General features: G+C 38.6%; 1 protein-coding gene across 10 annotated transcripts in view; it reads right to left on the bottom strand.

Moving 5' to 3' along the window:
• Herc1 (HECT and RLD domain containing E3 ubiquitin protein ligase family member 1) overlaps positions 1 to 19,224 on the bottom strand; it is a 199,422-nt gene that overhangs the window by 24,138 nt on the left and 156,060 nt on the right. For all 10 annotated transcript variants that reach the window (XM_029556090.1, XM_029556083.1, XM_029556082.1 and 7 more), the window contains 11 exons: positions 18,702 to 18,829; positions 12,539 to 12,739; positions 11,053 to 11,183; positions 10,045 to 10,244; positions 9,738 to 9,843; positions 5,560 to 5,706; positions 4,883 to 4,984; positions 3,675 to 3,848; positions 2,026 to 2,319; positions 507 to 572; positions 204 to 329 (listed from right to left, as the gene is read on the bottom strand). In XM_029556090.1, the coding sequence (XP_029411950.1) occupies positions 204 to 329; positions 507 to 572; positions 2,026 to 2,319; positions 3,675 to 3,848; positions 4,883 to 4,984; positions 5,560 to 5,706; positions 9,738 to 9,843; positions 10,045 to 10,244; positions 11,053 to 11,183; positions 12,539 to 12,739; positions 18,702 to 18,829 (1,675 nt within the window). The remainder of the gene's footprint in view (positions 1 to 203; positions 330 to 506; positions 573 to 2,025; positions 2,320 to 3,674; positions 3,849 to 4,882; positions 4,985 to 5,559; positions 5,707 to 9,737; positions 9,844 to 10,044; positions 10,245 to 11,052; positions 11,184 to 12,538; positions 12,740 to 18,701; positions 18,830 to 19,224) is intronic.

The raw sequence follows: 19,224 nt of genomic DNA, 5'->3' as shown, positions 1-19,224 counted from the left end.
ACACAGGCCTAATACATCATGGTCAATTCACTACACTTAGAACAACAATTTAGGAACTTAACAAAATGTCTTAAGTCTGATAAAACTTTAGTAAGCTTTTATTTGTAGGAGGTTCTTTAATGACTCCCCATAACAGACTACAAAACAGACAAGCTTTATCCTATAATTCTCAAGGAATTTTCATGTTTCTTCTTTATAGTTACCTGTTGGGCCTGTGAGAATGAAGGAGCTGTAGCTGGTACCATTACATTTCTTCCAGCTTCTGCCAGCTGTCCATGCCTGCCAGCACCCCATAAGTAGACATCACATTTGCCTCCCAGGTGCCAGTCCTAGAAAACCCACAATCACCTGAAGTTAGAGTCATCCGTTTACTCAAACATACTGAGCACAAGTGTGTGCCAGCCTCTATACAAAACACGAGGACACCAAATTCATAATTAAAAAAGTCATTTGTAATCAAAATCCTGACTGAAAACCATCATGGAGTTATCCTCATCTTTACTGACCTCAGGTCTAGAAGTTGCCCAAGACATAATTTGTTCATCCATGCCATTGATCCATTTGCTGTTATCCTGTAAGACAGAGAACACATCAGTATCAATAATGCTCACTCAAAACTTGTCTGTACTTTAAAGAAAAATTATTAATTTATTTTCCTTTTATATGTATGAGTGTTTTGCCTGAATAAATATAAGTGTACCCATGTGTACAATGCCCGTGGAGGCCAGAAGAGGGCATTGGATCCCTTGGAACTGGAGTTAAGGACAGTTGTTAGCTGACATATGGGTGCTAGGAACTGAACCTGGGGTCTTCTGCAAGAATAGCCAGAGCTCTTAACCTCTGAGCCATCTTTCCAGCTTGATCTGTCTGTTCTTGACTAGTGACAAAGCCTCCTCTCCAAAGAACATGGCAATATTATGACATGTCAAAAGTTGCTGGGGTTTTGTTTTTTGTTTTAAAGACAGGGTTCTCACTATGTTGCCCAAGCTGGCTGGCTTCAAAATTCTTAAAATCCTTCCCAAGAAGCTGGGACTACAGGCACACAACAGACCACCCAGCAAGATCAATTTCATAGTTTCAAATTTGCTTTTGTACATTCTATTATTTACTCTTATTACAATCACTTTTGCTATTGCTGTAGCCTTGGTAATTCAAAGCTAACCATTTATGTTTATTGAGCACCTATGGATGCAAGGTCATGTACAAAACCCACTGCCTTCATGAATTCTTTGTATAGCTTATTCATTGTTCATTGTTATAGGCTTCAGTTTCTGTGTAAAATGACAGATGTGGGTCAAATGGGTTCAGAAAGATCTGATTTCTGTTCTATTGTATTATATCCTAGTCTAGTCTTGTCTATTCATTTTATTTGTGTGTGGTGCTAGGGATTGAACTTGATGTCTTATACATGCCAGGTAGACAAACTCGGCATCATGTCCCCAACACCATGAAAGACATTTTTTCTTGTTTTAAAGTTCTATATTTAGACCATTTTCCTCAATTCACAGTTATCTGTTTAATATTGTATTTACATCTTTATGGTTACATACATCTTAATTAAAGAGGTTGTTAGATCAGGTGCGGGCTTAAACTACCTTCACCTCAATTTCTAACACGAGACACAATCAAACACAATAAAAAAGAAATGACAAACTGAATGCTCTTCACTTGATGCTGATTATTGGCATGATTAAAGTGCCAAGTAAATTAGAATCTCTGTGGCACAAATCTCACAGTTTGACCTAGAGAAATTATTAAGAATGTATACAAATAAGGCTTAACAAGCACCTGTAGACGAAAGAAAACAGAAAAGTATAGAACTATGTTATTTAGAGCCAGCAGGTTTACAAGAGCCATGTTACCACAGAAGCCTGTCATCAAAACTGGAAATGACCACCTGAAAGAAAAATATTTTCAGTTTATCTTAATGCTGCTAGCTATTCAAACTACAAAAGGGTCTGTGGTATGCTCAATACCCAAGATATAACCTCAGCTACAAATAGCAGCAGTTTATGTTGTTTTTACCATCAGTAGTGCTAGTTCATCCTCTGGAACAGGCTCTAGATCTGGAACTGTAAAAGATTCTGGAAATTGGGCTCCATTAGTCAGGGCTTCTGCAGCTTTGATGGTGGTTGAGAAGCACTCTAACCAGGCCCACTCATTTGGATTCCAGGATGAAGGGTCAGGGAGGCAGTTCTGGTGGTGTGGTGGTACTGGAGGGCTACACAACAGCTGATCCAGATGGAGTCCCACAGCAAGGGAAGCCAGACATTGCATGTAGGGGCTGTGCACAAGCTGGTCACCACAAACCACATGAGGCTAAGAGATAATGCAATGATATCATGTTGAGGAGTCAGGTCAAATAGTCCAAATTTATGCTTTAGGAAAGCTGTAATCATATTTTTTGTTTAAACTGCAAGCTTTTTTCTTTCAAATAATTTAAAATTTACATAATTACAGAGATAGTACAGAGAAGTCTATATACTCTTCACTCAACTTTCTCTAATATATAACACCTATACATATAATAGTATATTTACAGAAACTAAGAAACCTAGGTTGGTACAATATTAATTAAACCACAGAACTTTATTTAATAGTTTTACTATTGAGATCCTTTTTTATTTCCAGGATCTAATACAGGCTGTTTTGTTCTCATTAAAAAAAAAAAAGGGTAAGCAGATAACAACCAAACCACAAAGACCTGTCTCCTAACAGTTCTTCCTTTACCAAGAAAACTCTGTTAGCCGTCAAAGGAAAATCCTTCTTTATGCCATGGTCCCTAGCCATAGCAGAGCAGCTCTGTCACAGACACTGTGAAAATAAATTTGGGAAAATTTTTCAGGGAAATTAACTGGGTGTGGTAGCAGCTGACTATTTAGAAGGAACTTGGCAAAAGAGAGAGAGAACAAAAGTCCTGCCTAGGGACAGCAGATTGACTACTGAGGGCTAGAAGACAGGTTGCTTAAGGATCACTGCTTGGGCAAAGGGTCAGATTTCCTAATTCCTCATTTTAGTATTTTTTTTTTAATTTTTAAAAATTTATTTATTTGTATTTTACGTGTATGAATGAATGTTTTGTCTGCATGTGTGTAAGTGTACCTGTGTTGTGTAAAGCCTACAGACGCCAGAAGAGGGCATGAGATTCCCTGGAACAGGAGTTATAGTCAGTTGTTAACTACCGTATGGGTGATGGGAACTGGTTAAAAGCCAGTGCTTTTAGCCACTGACCATCTCTCTAGCCCCCATTCCAATATTTTGGACCTTACTAAGTTCAGCATTAGTTATTCTAAACTTCCCACAAACTCATGGAGAAGAATCGCTTTCTGACATCCACATCCATCCCTAACCATCTACCTTTGGAATGCAAAGCCACACATAAACAACTACACCAGTCAGAAATTAGAAGACCATACTCAAGGCAAAGATATTTTAAGACCTTTTGTAGTGAATAAATCATCTGAAAAGGAATGATATAAACACAAATGTTTGGGGCATATATATTTTTACTCTGGTGAAAACAAAGTAAGAAAGGCTTAAAATTACTGAACAACTGTTTTAGGCACAACTGACTTCACTTAATTCTGCCCACTTATGTCCTTGAGGGGGCAAACTCAAAACTGTAATTCAAATTTCAAAGCACTGAGTCCTCTAAGAGTTAGTCAGTGGGTTACCTTTTCATAGGCATACTGCTCCTGAAGCATCATGGGTAGCCGTTCCAGAAATGCTCTCATGCAAGGAGCCATGTTTATTCCCAGAACACCCTGTTGTTTCAAGGCTGTCCTACATGTTGCTAAAACGTGATTGGCAGAAGCCCATTCTGCTGTACAGTTCACAACCAAAACATCCTAGTTGGAAATAAATCATGTCACATGGTAAATTTGTTTAAATAAAAGAATAAAAACCATGATATCACCATTCAATCTGAGAAATCTTTCCAGTAACTGCATAAAGAATGCTTACAGAACTTTAAAACATCCTAATTTTATCTAAGTATAAATGAGTGAATAAAAATAATCATAAAACTTGTGAACCACCTTGATTTAGCTGATTTTCTTTGAGGAAATACTGTCAATTATCTGTTAGTTCAGAGGACTTGTAGAACAAGGGTTCCATATATTTCAAAAACCTGACATAACCACAGGAGTCCTAGAAGAAATAGTTCTGATTCCTGAGAACACACCTATAGAATCCCAGAACTGCCCTACTCTACACAGTATGTATGTTCAATGGTTATTACCACTGCCTAGGGTTTTACACAAAATACTGCTAATATTACAAAGTATCCTAGGATTGGTTAGTTTTTATTTTTTGCTTTAGTAGGACTATTCATGCAGAATTATAGCTTATTTTAGTATCATTTAACCATGTAAAAATGTACATCAAAGCAGCACACTGCTCTGATCTTCAAGAGCATAGCATTCTTCAAGGAATACAGAATTACCTCACAGTTAAGCTGGCTAGTATCTTTATTAGAATGTTGCAATTCAAAGCAAGATATATTTTGGATACTTGACTTAAATGTCTTTGAGATGTTTTTCCACACAAAATCCTTCTGAGATAATTTTGTGCTATATTAAAAAAAGACGGCAGCAAGTCAAAATCTACTTTGTATCTTCCAACAGAAATAAAATTAAAAAAAAAAAAAAAAACATCAGGCACCCTCAACCGAAGCCAAGGTAGAGCAGAAAGAGTATTAAATAGCAAAAGAGCATTCCTAGGTTCTGATTCTCTCTATACCATTAAATAGTTGCATTATCCTGGTCAAGTAACAATGCTTTCAGATATCCGGTTTCTCCTTTGTAAGTGAGGTGCTTGGACTATAGTTTATGAAATTCTTTACAGGCTTATATTCTATGGTTTGGTATAACTGTACTATTACCTTTGATCTATTTGAGCAAGCAGCTACTCCAACTTCTGGAATCCATACTGTAGTCTGAATAGCTCCAGAGCCTATCACCACTGTTTGCAAGACAGAGCCATCCTAAAGTGAGACAGAATTATCAATACTCATTTCTTAACCTTAGGCATCATCGACATTACTTTACATTCACAAAACCATAACACTAAAATTTATACTTTAGCCAAATTTAACGATGTTCGATTGCTTACCTACTACCTACTTTTCTAGGGCTTGATGACTATAAAAATATTTATCATGAGCAGGGCATGGTGGCAAATGCCTTATCACAGTACTTGGGAGGCAGAGGCAGGTGGATCTCTCTGAGATCAAGGCCAGTCTGGTCTACATAGTGAGTTCAGTGCCATCCTGACCAGTCCATAAAAATATTTCCTAAGGTAAGAATAAATCTGTGGGGCTGGAGAGATGGCTCAGTGGTTAAGAACACAGACTGCTCTTGCAGAAGACCTGGGTTTGATTCCCAGCACCCACATGGCGGCTAACAACTGTCTGTAACTCCAGTTCCAGAGGATCCCATGCCTTCTTCTGACCTCTGCGGGCACTGCATGACATGGGTACACTTACACACATGCAAGCAACACACTCATACACATAAAATAAAAATAATAACATTAAAAAAATGAAATCTGTGTCCTTACCCTTAAAGACCAAATGTTCATGAGTCCTCCAAGTCCACCAGACACCAAGGCCAGTCCATCAGAACTGAAGGCCACAGTCCGGACAGGAGTAATGTGTCCCCGCAGCTGATATACACACTTGACTCTGGCCGATTTCCTATAGCCATCCTGTAATTCATTTTCAACTTGTATTAGCTTTAAAAGAATTTACAGGTTCAAGATTTATAACTCATTCTTGGAAATTTTACATTTCAGTAGAATAAAATTGGGGGTGGAGCTAGAGATACTTTCTCTCATAAAAGTTAGTTAACCTGACTGAATAATAAAATCTCACTCTGGTTCTTATGTGCTAAAACTGAGTTTTACAGAAGACCTGGGTTTGTATCCCAGTACCCACATGGTATTGTGCCCTCTTCTGGCCTCCATGGGCACTGCATGACATGTGTGCACATACATGCAGGTATAGCACACATACACATAAAATGAAAATAAAGTTTAAAAACATTACTGTTAACAATAGGCTCTTAATTCTAGGGAGATGATAGGCAACATGGTGGCAGCTGTGCCCTTTATATAAAAACTTATTAAACTAGGGTCATTATTTCACTTAGTAACTGAATGTGAAGACTGCAAAATAAGTGGCAATAGCAAAAGGTTTCTGACCACTCAATGACCAACAATTAATCCCAAATCAAATTCATAATGTATCCAAAGGTATCTCTGACAGCGTTTGGCTGTGTTGCATTGCACGAGTTCACTGAGCCTTGGCACTGAACACATGACTGCTCTTGCACTGTACCATACTGCCACACCATGTAACACCAATGACGGTTGCATGAAACACCTTGGTTCAAATTTGAGGCTATTGTATATTATGAATTGTAGTGATTTTACATGCAATTTTCTGTTCTTATAGAAACATAATGGCTTAATTATGGAAAATAAAGACAGTATTTTTGTATTGTCATTCCTCAGCAAGTATCAAATTAGTATATCTTTGGGTTGTACTGCACTTGAATGCTTGGTATTAAAGATTGCTCTTTCAGTCACTAACCTGAGTTTTATTAAAAGAAACCATTAAGTGAATTTTGGCTTGGAATTAGGACAGAATTTCCAACAATTTATGAAATGGCCCTAAATAATCTTTGCCATTTTGTACCATATATTAATGCAAAATGGTGGTCTCAGTATTGACAATAATAAAAGCAAAATACTGATCAACTGTGAAAAACACTGAAGATACTCTACATCTGCACTATCAAATATTCACTCATGATTTAATTCTTTAATGTAAAAATAAACGAGCACATCCATCACATTGGCTTTCATCTTTAATAAACGGTAAAATTATATGTATATCAAAGAACTGCTTTAAAATAAATTTCATTAAGATTTATTATCAAGGCCACTGTGGTGGTACATGCCTTTAATCCCAGCACTCTGAGGCAGAGGCAGGCAGATCTCTGTGAGTTCAAGGCCAGCCTGTCTACATAGTACATTCTAGGCCAGCTGAGGCTACAGGGAGGCCCTGTCTCAAAAAGACCAAAAAATAAAAATAAAAATTATTATCAATAAATGTTTGATCTGTATATCTTAGTACATAATACTTATGAACTCAGGGTCAAATAAAAATTTCTTAGGTGAAGTGTGGAGAACTCTAAAAAAACTAAAAATGAACCTACCATATGATCTGGTTATACCACTCCTTGGCATATACCCAAAGGACTCATCCTATTGCAGAGATACTTGCACAACCACGTTTGTTCTGCTCTTTTCACAATAGCTAAGAGATGGATGGAAGCAACCTAAGTGCCCCTCAACTGACAAGTGGGTAACGAAAATGCGGTACATTTACACAACTGAGTTCTACTTAGCAGTAAAGAAAGATGAAATAATGAAATTTGCAGGTAAACCAGTGGATCTAGAAACTGTTATACTAAGTGTTTAAGTAACACAGACTCAGAAAAACAAAAGACATATGTTCTCCCTCATTTGTGGATCCTAGCACTAAATCCTTATAAGTGAGTGCATATTCTGATATAATTGCAGGAACCAGAAATACAGAAGGGAACCAGGGAGGTAAAGGGAAAGAAGGAACCCAAGAGAGAATAGTAGGAGAAAGGTGTTACTAAGGGAGAAATATGCAAAAAGCAGATAGTTAAAGGGGAAGGGAGGAAGGAAGGCTATACAAAGAACTATGGGAATAAAGGGGGAAAAATTCTCCTGATACAATTGAAAAAAAAAAAAGCCTTAAGAAGGAACCCTATGGAGATGGAAGAAAGCCCTACCAAAAGTCATATGGTTATTAAATGAAAATCTCAGTGCCAGAGGTGGGTTGCCCCCTATGAACTGTTGGCCAGAGGGGCCCTAGAGGTCCCCAAAACAATGAAGGTCATTGCCAATAATGTTGGTTGTACACCAGAAGTGGACGGTAAAACCCTACTGCTGAAGATATCTCATGATGTGAATGCAGGCAAGGGAGAAATCAAGCTTGGACTAAACTGGAAACTCCCTGCCACTGGATGGATGGCTTTCATAGTGCCAGAAGATGACATATACGTGGCTGGGGGGAACTATCCCCTATAATTCTGCTCAACAACGGACCCAGTGTACTGCAATACCAACATGCCAAATAAAATGTTCCAGCTGGTGCAACAGTGGCATGTCTAGTGTATGTACAACCAGCAAATTTTTGATTGGATATAATGCCTGCTCCTGGAGATGGAACACACATTGGTACAGTAGACCAGACCAACTCCCTGTGGCAGGGGAGGATACAGGCCCCAGTGGAGAAGCCACTGTAATTGCATTGTTTGATGGATGTGATGCAACAACTGAAGTACCACCCGAGCATTTGTGTTTATGCCCACAGGTTAAGTTATTGTAGTATTCACTGTTTAGATGGTCTTGCTTCTTGCTGTTTGTGTTTTTATAGTAGATGGACTCCCACTGAAATGGGCCAATAGCCCATGGAAAACAGATGATGCAGAGAACCAAAAGTTCACAGCCTTGCCACAATGGGAGGAAGATCACCCCACACCTACCACCCCCTCCAGGACTCAGGGACTTCTGTGGAAGAGGTTGTCGGAAAGAACGTAAGAGCCAAAGCAAGAGGCAGATTATTACCTGGACGTGTCCTCTGACCACTATGCCAGCAAGCTATATTCACACCTCCTTCCCACACTCATCAAGGAGTTGATGGGGGAGTCAGTTACCCCTCCCACCCAATCAGTTGACCTTAGCTGCATGTTGGGGAGGGGCTAAGGATATATAAGCTGAGAACTCCATGAGGCACCTCTCTTGCCATTTTGTGCAGCTGTTGGGAAGTCACAGGATCTATATTTGAGTGTGGACTTTCCAGCACAGCTGTAAAAGGGGGAGGTGGTGCCTACTGTTCTGTAAAAAACCCCCACCCTATGCTCTGTTATGCCCCCAAAACTCGTTAGGATTGAAAAAAAAAAAGCTAATGGAAACCTTCATTATTCCACCAAAGTTGACCCCATGTTGGCAAATCCTTTGGTCTTTGATTTCTTATTCCTATTTCTCCCCAACCTTAAACTTCATTGTGTATGTGTATGTGTGTATATATATACATATATTTATGTAACCTGTTTCAAGTTATTTCTGGAAAAAATGTGTTAAAAACTGCCTCTCTTTGGAATAAAAAATAAAAATTTCTTAGGTGAAAAGGGGTTGGGAGTGGACAAAGTTTAAGAAGCTCTGCTTATTATAGGAGGCATGTGTACTTCTTGGGTGTTTTTGTTTGGTTGGTTTTGCTTTTTTACCTTTTCCATATCTTCCAACTCCCAGACTCATAAATTTGTACTACATATCTAGATAGCTCTTTATACATGCAAATCTCTAACTTTTCTGTTAAAATAAAGAAATCACTCTTGACAGGTGAAATTCTGACACTGGTAGGAGATACTCTGGATGGGGTACTCCATTGTATTACTACACTGTACCAAAGACTTAATGGTATATCTGATATATTTATCACTCAATATACATGACATAGCTCAATGTAATAACTATAGTGTCTCTGGCTTACTCAAATTAAACCCAAGAAAGCATATAAATTACTCCAATTATTTACATTTCCTTAACAGATCTTGCCCTTTGGGGAGAAATAGTTGTAAACACCTTACTGAAGAAGAACTATTGTGCAATGATTTCAGATAAAGGCTCCAACACATTACCTGACAATTTGATTCCTGGTCCCACCATCCTTCTGAGCTAGTCACACTGGTCTGTGTGGTATCTTGTGGAATACACCAAACACATACTAAGCCATTCTGACAGCCACTTTAAAAAAAAGTCACAAAAGGAGATTACGTACCAAGTGAAAGTCTAAAAATGTGCCTTTTATTTCTCTGAGGTACTTGATGACATTACATATTATAAAAATAGCAATGGGAACTAAATTGAGACTACTGAGAAATTGTATTCAATGCAAGTTAACAGACTTTACTAATATAAAAGTTAACACACAAATTTATAACATACGTAGCCATCAGTAACTGCAACTTGGATCCTTTCCCTGGAAGACTGCACCAAGCGATGCCATTTACAACAGATGGATGGCAGAGTGAATGGAGACAATGCCAACATCCTGAAACAGGTCCCCAGAGTTTCACATTTTCTTCTTTGGCACATGTCATAAGAATATGACCTGTTGGGTCCCATTTCATACTAACAAGAGTGTCCTTAAAATGGTGGGGGGAAAAAAATCAGAGTAATACTTTGCTTCAAAATAATACTTTATATTCAATAGTTATAGCCTGTACTACTATTACTTGATTACTTTGAAAAATTAAGAATTTATATGCATCATATATATGTATACACACACACATATATATATATATCAGATGTCATATCTGATATATATCTGTTGCAGTCAAAGCTAAATGAATTATGTTAAACTAAATAAATTATGAAATTGTGACTGAAGAGACCTGTCATTTGCATATATATGTACTGAGTCATTTTTATTGATTGGTAATCATTACAATGTGAAAAAGATGAAAACAAAAGGAAAAAAAAAAAACACACCTCACCCCAAATGAGTGGAAATGCTTGAAAATCTGGGGCATATTTAGTGTTTATACAGCTGTGATTGCCAAGCTTTTTGTTTTTTAAACCCTCCTTCCATACATTCCCAAATCCTGGTTTCATGCATTCATGTTACCTGCCTAGATGACCCTGTAAACACTGAACCAGAAACCTCTGTCTGAGGAATCACCATCTCCTCCAATGGAATTTCTGACAATAATGGAGACACACTGAGCAGGGGACATTCCCAGGGAACTCCCATTTTACTCTTTTGCTTTCATTTCTTGTGTAGCTTGATTTTTCTTTTAACACAGATTTATTTCCACATAAACACAGGGCACAAGGACATTGTGTAACAATATAATATTAAATGGTAAATCATCAATGTAAAAATATTTTAAAAAAACTATTACAATAAAAATCAACAAAAAAGTTAACTATCAGGTAAATGGCCTTTACCTTATGTGCATCAATTAAAACAATGCCTCCTTTCTCAAGTGGTTCTTTTGTTCCCATTAACAACTTTCCATCAAAATATCCGACTGCGAATGGTCTGTCTTCACTGAACCAAGCAATGCAAGTAACAGATACTAGCATGATAAAAACAAGAGAAAAAGATGTATCTGTCATGAGATAGACACTCTTAAGGCCAGGCGTGGTGGCACATGTCTTTAATCCCAGCACTCGGGAGGCAGAGGCAGGTGGAGCTCTGTGAGGTCGAAGCCAAGCTGGTCTCCATAGTGAATCCAGGACAGCTGGGACTACAGGGAGACCCTGTCTCAAAGACCAAAAAAAAAAAAAAAAAAAAAAAAAGATAGACACTCTGAAATAAATATACGCTATTGCCACCACATCAATAAAGTTTCCACAGAGCTCTAACATATCACATAAAATGAAAGCTTTGAGGTAGATATTTCATGCAACCCACTTTACAAATGTCATTTGAGAATGAAAAAAGTATTTCATTTTTATACTTTCATTCTTCTAGGGGGGTTGTTAAAAAAGAAACAATTAATTCTTTGGTTGGTTTTAAGGCACTGTACCATGTTCTCTCTTTCAAGAAAGAATCTGCTATGAAACTGAGAAGTGAAATAATACAAGCTACAGAAAAATTACCTGTTCCTTTTCTTACTTAATCCCCTGTTCAGTATTTTACCATATTTCATCAACATTATTTACCCTAACAATCTAGCTACCTTTGCTTCTCTAAGTATGTGTAATACTGGAAAGCTAGAGAAGAAGTAAAAAATAGTATCTATGGGGCAGAATAAGGAAGGGGGGAAGTCAGTGGATGGGAAAAAGATCTTTCCTTCTATGCCTTCCACTTTTTAACTTTTAAATCCCTACTTACCTATTAAAAATATGAGTGAAACACACCACCACCACCACCACCACCACCAAAACTCTGTCAAATACAGTGCTATGCAAGCAGGCACAATGTATGACCTCTGAATCACTCTGTTCCTCCAAATAACTAACAAAAACTACTAATAAAATGCCCATTTATTCAAAGGTACATAGTAAAAAAAATATAAGCAGACTTACCATCTGTTGTCAAGAATTTTCCTTCTCTATCTTCTTCTATTTTCTCAATTTTACTCAGTTATCAAACAATTTTATTTCTACAGCAATTTTCCCCCCTCTTCAACAGCCCCGATTTTTAAGGCAGAATTGAAACCCGCTACAAATGTTAAGTTATTCACACAAAAAGATGAATGACTATGTTGTAACACTATGAAATCTCCCTTTGGCATAGAGGTGTAATAGGAGTTAAAAGAGAAATATATTTCAATTTAGTAACTACTTAAAATGAAATACCAAGTGGAAATTTTAGAAAGCAAAGCCGAAAGTAACATTTACTCAGCATTTTCACTCAACCAAAAAAACTCTTGGTCTATCTGGTTTGAAGGGGAACTGCTGACTAGATATAAATACACTCACTCACCATCTTTTCGATAGCAATGTTCCAGTTCTCGACGGTGCATGGTGGACACATCAACAACTTCAATCAGTCCTAGAGATCCATCCATTCGTCCTACCAACAGTAACTCTGAAGACTCTCCTGACCAGACTGTAGCTGGACCTTCTTCTGGCCAAGCCAAGGCAGATACCCAGTGAGGCTGAATGTCTACTAATCCTTTTCCTCCTATAGAGGGAGAAAATGTTAACTCATTATTTAACTTAAAAAAAAAAAAAATGAACAAGTGCCAAATGGGTGGTGCAATGCCTTTAATCCCAGGACTCGGGGAGGCTAAGGTAGGTGGATCTCTGTGAGAGAGAGGCCAGCCTGGTCTACATAACAAATCTAGGCCAGCCAGGGCTTCATTTTAAGACCCCATTTCAAAAAAATAAAAATAAAAAAATAATTTGTTAACATACTCAATGCAGTCTTTAATTCACAACAGCATATGAATCAAACTGTCTGAGAAAACAGATCTTTCATTCATATACCACATATCATTCAAACCAATAGTCTTTTTAATTAAAAAAAATTTTTTTTTATGTGTAGGCATGTATTGCATGCCATGTATTGCCTGAATATAGGTAAGTGCACCATGTCGTACAATGCCCGCAGAGGTCAGAAGAGGCTGTCGGATCCCCAGGACTGGAGTTAGGGACAGTAGTTGGCTGTCATGTGGATGCTGGGATTTGAACCTGGGTCTTCTGTAAGAATAACCAGTGTTCTTAACTGCTGAGCCATCTCTCCAGCCCATCAAGCCAATAAGTCTTACAGTCCTTTCTTCTTTTTTTTGGTCTTTTTGAGACAGGGTCTCCCTTTAGCCCCAGCTGGCCTGGGACTTGCTATGTAGGCCAGGCTGGCCTCAAACTCAGAGGTCCACCTGCTTCTGCCTCCCGAGTGTAACCACACCTGGCACCAATAGTCTTTTCTATAACTACTAAAAGGACAAGATAAGTTTTGTAGAAGAAAGAACAAAAGAAACATATTTAATAGCAAATGTCAAATATTTAAGTCCTTTCCTATCACTGACAAAAGGGCATATGTGTTTATTCTTTGGTACAGTGGGAAAAGGTTGAAGGTAATGATGTTAAAAAAGTTGTTTTTGAGCTGGGCGTGGTGGCACACATCTGTAGTCCCAGCACTTGGGAGGCAGAGGCAGGCGGATCTCTGTGAGTTCAAGGCCAGCCTGGTCTACACAGTGAGTTCCAGGACAGCTGGGGCTACAGGGACACCCTGTCTCAAAAAAGACCAAAACAACAACAACAACAAAAAACCAAGCACTAAATAAGGCTAAGATTATAATAATATTTTTCATTTTCTAGAAAGGTATAATCAAAACTGATAAAGGGTCATAGAGATGACTCAGTGGGTAAAGATGCAAGATGCTTGCTGCTAAGCCTGAAGACCAGAGTTCAGTACTGGGAACCATATGGTAGAAGGAGAAAACAAACTCCTGCAAGTTGTCCTCTGACATCCACACATGCACATGTATACATACATACATACAAACATTAATACACACACAAATAAATATTAAATAAATAAATAAATGTAAAAAATCTGATAAAAATTTGCATCTCTTGGAAGGACCTACTGTGCTCATGGACTGGCAGAATTAATACTGTGAAAATGATGATCCTACCAAAAGCAACCTACAGATTCAATGCAATGCCAATCAAAATCGCTACAACATTTCTCACAGAGCTAGGGAAAAAAAATACTAAAATTCATATGGAATCACAAAAGACACCCAGATAACCAAAGCAATCTTGGGCAAAATAGAGCAATGTTGGAAGGATCACCATACTAGATCTCAAACTATATTACAGAGCTATAGTCATAAAAACATCATGGTATTGGCACAAAAAAGATATGTAGATCAGTGAAATATAACAGAAGACTCAGACATGAGTGCATGCAATTTTGGCCACGTGATATTTGACAAATGTACCAAGAACATACAATGGAGGAAAGACAGCATCTTCAACAAATGGTACTGGCAAAACTGGATCTCTACTTGCAGAAGAATGAAATTGGACGCTTATCTTTCACCCTGCACAAAAGTCAACTTCAAATGGATTAAAGACCTCAATACAAAACCTGAAACTCTAAAACTGCTAGGGAAAAATACACAGGTAATGCCCTACAAGATATAGGTATAGGAGAAGACTTTCTCAATTGGTTATTAGTTGGACCTCACTAAACTAAAAACCTGTACACCAAAAGAAACTAAAGAAGTGAAGAGGAAACCCACTGATTGGCATAAAATTTTCACTTGCTATACATCTGACAGAGGATTAATATCCAGAATACACAAAGAACTCAAAAAACAAAAAACAAGAAAATAAACAACTCAATAAAAAGATGGGTCCTAAGGATATGAACAAAGAGTTCTCAAACTAAGAAATAAAAATGGCTAAGAAATAGCTTAAAAAGTGCTCAATATCCTTATTAATTAGAGAAATGCAAATCAAAACCACTCTAAGATTCCATCTTACTCCAGTCAGACTGGCCTAGATCAAGAGAACAAAAGACACCAAATGCTGATGAGGATGTGGATAAAGGGAAACACTCATTCACTGCTGACGGGATTGCAAACTTGTCAATCACTATGGAATGCAATGTGAAGAACTCTTGAAAACTAAAAATGAAAGAAGGAACCTGAGAGAGAACAGTAGGAGACAGGTATTACTAAGGGAGAAATGGGTAAAATGGGGGTATTTAAATGGGAGGGGGAGAGGGAGAGTTATACAAGGAACTATGGGGTTAAAGGGAAAGAAGGAGCTCAAGAGAGGTGGGACCATAGCATATAGAAGCTATCAAAGGAGAAATGGGGAAAATAGGGATATTTTAAGTCGGGAGAGTAAAGAGGGAGGGTTAGATAGGGTGAAAGGAGAAATAAATAATGCCTAACTAGTGTAAAAAGCCAGAGGGAATCATATTGGTCCAAAAACCTACTGAAAAAATTATACATAGAATACTGCTACATAAGTCCATGTGTATATAGCTGAAGACTACATAACAAGAAACAGTACCAGAAAGGAGAAACCTTCCTCTGAGTTGTTGACCAGGGTAGTTCAAGAGACTCTCAAAATTACACAGGCTATTGCCACAGCCCTTGATTGCCTCCCAGAGCTTGAAGATAAGACCCTACTGCTGAAGACAGTACATACTTCAGACACAGGATTTGGAGCAATGGAGCCAGAACTGACCTGGAAGCCTGAAGGCTAGCTCTCATAGGTTTGGAAAGCACTACGAAAGCTGCTAAGGGAGAAAAAAAAAAATCAATGGATGATTCAACCTCAGTGTTAAGGCCCAATAACCACATCAGTGACAAGCACAGCAAGTGACATGGGTGCAGTAGTGGTACTTTTATTTGGGGGTTAATCAAAAGCTATCTAGTTGGACTTAAAGCCCACTCAATGGGAGGAAACTCATGTGGGATACTGTAAACATAGTCAAATAAACATGGCTGGTGAAATCATAGATCTCAGAAGAAATCTCAAGGCTGTCACATCCCTAGACAAATATAATTTCTTACTATGTGCAAAATATGGATCCTTATATTCACAGATAAGTATCCCAGTCACCACTCATCACTCATCAAAGAAGCTTCTTTTGCAATGGATGGAGACTATTACAGAATCCCACAACGGATCATATATAGAGATTGTGAATTGCCAAGCCTGAGTGACACATCTACAATACAACCTCAACACCTAAGGCTCACAGAACATAAAACAAAGGGTAAAGAGAACACTAATGCATCTCTTAGTTCTCATCAATGAAGCTCCCTCATGCAACAGAGGGCCAGGAACACAAATGATCACAAATGGGAAAAACGCAGAGAATAAGAGTCTGCAGAGTGTGGGTCCTTGGACAGGACTCCTATATCAAAATCCACCCACCTAGGGCAGAAGAGGGAGTAGAAAAAACCAAACTAAAATTAAAAGTGAATTTATCATATAATCTGGCTATACCATTCTTTGGCATATACCCAGAGGACTCATCCTACTGTAGATATACCTGTACACCTATGTTTGTTGCTGCTCTTTTCACAATAGCTAAAAAATGGAAATAACCTAAATGTCTGTGAACTGACTAATGGATAATGAAAATGTGGTACAATGACCCAGTGGAATTCTACTTAGTGGCAAGGAAAGATGAAATTTGCAGGTAAATGAATAGAAATAGAAACTTATACTAAATGAAGTAACAGAGACCCAGAAAAGTAAGCGACAGATGTTCTTTTTCATTTGTGGAACTCAGCACAAATCCCTCTATGTGAGTATACAGCCTGATGTAACAGCAGGACCCAGGAAAATGGAAAGGAGGCCCAAAGGGAAAGGGAAAGAGGGGAATAATAGGCAACAGAAGTTACCAAGGGGAAAATAGGGGTATTCTACTAGGAGGGGAGGAGTGAAGGACACACAAGGAACCACGGGGATAAAGGAGGAACTTGGGGGTTGGAGAGATGGCACAGAGGTTAAAAGTACTGGCGGTTCTTACAGAGGACCCAGGTTCGATACAAGTATTATCAAGGGGAAAACGGGGGTACTTAAACTGGGGAGGGAAAGGGAGGCCAGAGAGGGTGAGAAAGAGAAGGCGTAAAGTTTAGGTAGAGTAAAAAGCCAGAGGCAAATGTATTAACTTTAAAAACTCCTGAAAAATACACATATAATATCTGAACAGTGAGTGCATGTGTGTAAATGAAGGCTACATAAAAAGAAACAGTGCCAGACAGGAGAAACCTCCCTTCAAGTTGTTAGTCAGCCAAAAGACTCCCAAAGTAACACAGGCTATTGCCAGAGCCTTTGACTACCTCCTAGAGCTTGAAGGGAAGACCCTATTGCTAAAGACAGGATACACTTTGGACACAGAACTTGGAACAATGGGAGCTGGAACTGACCTGGAAGCCTTCTCCCTGAAAACTGGCTCTCATAGTTCTAGAGGACACTACACAAGCTGCTAAGGGAGAAAATCAATCAATGGTCCAATCCAGCTGTAAAGCCTAATAACCACAATGACTGGCACAGCAAATTATCTCTATTGGTGCAGTAATATGTTTTTATCTAGTCAGTAATAGCTGACTAGATAATTAGACTTAAAGCCCTCTCAGTGGGAGAGAACTCAAAGGTGGCACTGTAATTATAGTCAAATACACATGGCTGGTGTGGTAGTTTGAATGAAAATGTCCCCCACAGGCTCCAAGTATTTGGACATTTTATCCCCAGTTGGTGGTGCTATTTTGGGAGATCTTATAAGGTGTGCTATGCAAGAGGAAGCATGTCATTGGGGCTTAGAGAGTTCTTAAGCCTTGCCAGATCTTGAGTTGCTCTCGTTTCCTGTTCCCACCTAAAGATGTAGAGCCTAGCTTTTGTTCCTCCTCTGACCACCTTTGCCACCATGCCTCCCCACCATGACTGACTTCCCCTGGAACCATAAGCTCAAGCAAATTCTTCCTTCTATAAGTTGCTTTGGTCAGTTTTTCTCACAGTAACAGAAAAATAACTTACACAGCTGGAGAAGTCATAAATCTCAGAGAAAACCCTATCTGTCATATCTCTAGATAAATGAAATTTCTTACCATATGCTAAATATGGATCCTTATTTATTGATAAGTATACCATATACCACTCATCAAGGAGGGTTCTTTTTAAAAATATTTTATTATTTTTATTTTATGTGTATGAGTGTATTGCCTGCATGTATGTGAGTGCACCCATGTTGTGCAGTGCTGCAGAGGTCAAAAGACAGCTTCGGATTCTCCTGGAACAGGAGTTAAGAACAGTTCATAGCCGCCATGTGGGTGCTGGGAATCAAACCTGGGTCCTCTGCAAGAGCAGTCAGTGCTCTTAACTGCTGAGCCATCTCTCCAGCCCCAAAGAGGCCTTCTTTTTGCAACAGATGGAGGCTATTACAGAATTTCACAACTAGTCACACACAGAGAATATATATCTGGGAGACGCCCAGCCCTAAGTGACTCATCTACAGTGGTACTGCTACACCAAAGCCTCATTTTGTGCATAGATTTTCATAGCTGTTGAACTGTTGTTTAATTTACAGATGAAGAGAAGTTGCTGTTTGGACTCAAGAAGGTCAAGAGGAAGGACTACACAGTACCCACAGCAATATTCATGTCTCTTACCATTGACTTGCCAGATGTTCACCATCTTTTCCAAGGCCCCAGCTAGATATTTGCCACTGATACTCCAGGAAACAGGTGAGAAGCTTGGATCGCTGGGCGAGCCTAGGCTTTCTTCAGCATCCCCTTCCCTAGAATACAACAGATGTGTATGCAATACTCATCCCCATTACCCAAAAGTAAACTAAATCTCAAACCTTAAAGTAAGGGTTTCATAGAGACTAGTTGTCCAAGATGATTCTTGTACTTGAAAGGCTTACTGAGCAGTATTTGCCATCACATGGAAAATGTGCAATTATAGAAGAATGATTCTTTTTGTTTTTTGTTTGTTTTACATATTTTATCATTTTTATTTTATGTGTATGAGTGTATTGCCTGCATGTATGTGAGTGCACCTGTGTCGTGCACTGCTGTGGAGGTCAGAAGATGCCTTCGGATTCCCCTGGAACTGGAGTTAAGGATGGTTCGTAGCTGCCATGTGGTTGCTGGGAATCGAAACCAGGTCCTCTGCAAGAGCAGTCAGTGC

Source organism: Nannospalax galili, unplaced genomic scaffold, assembly GCF_000622305.1.
Source record: "Nannospalax galili isolate Female #2095 unplaced genomic scaffold, S.galili_v1.0 scaffold407, whole genome shotgun sequence".
NCBI classification, from domain to species: Eukaryota; Metazoa; Chordata; class Mammalia; order Rodentia; family Spalacidae; genus Nannospalax; species Nannospalax galili.
Note: the sequence above shows the minus strand (reverse complement) of the source record. Positions and strands in the feature narration are given on the sequence as shown.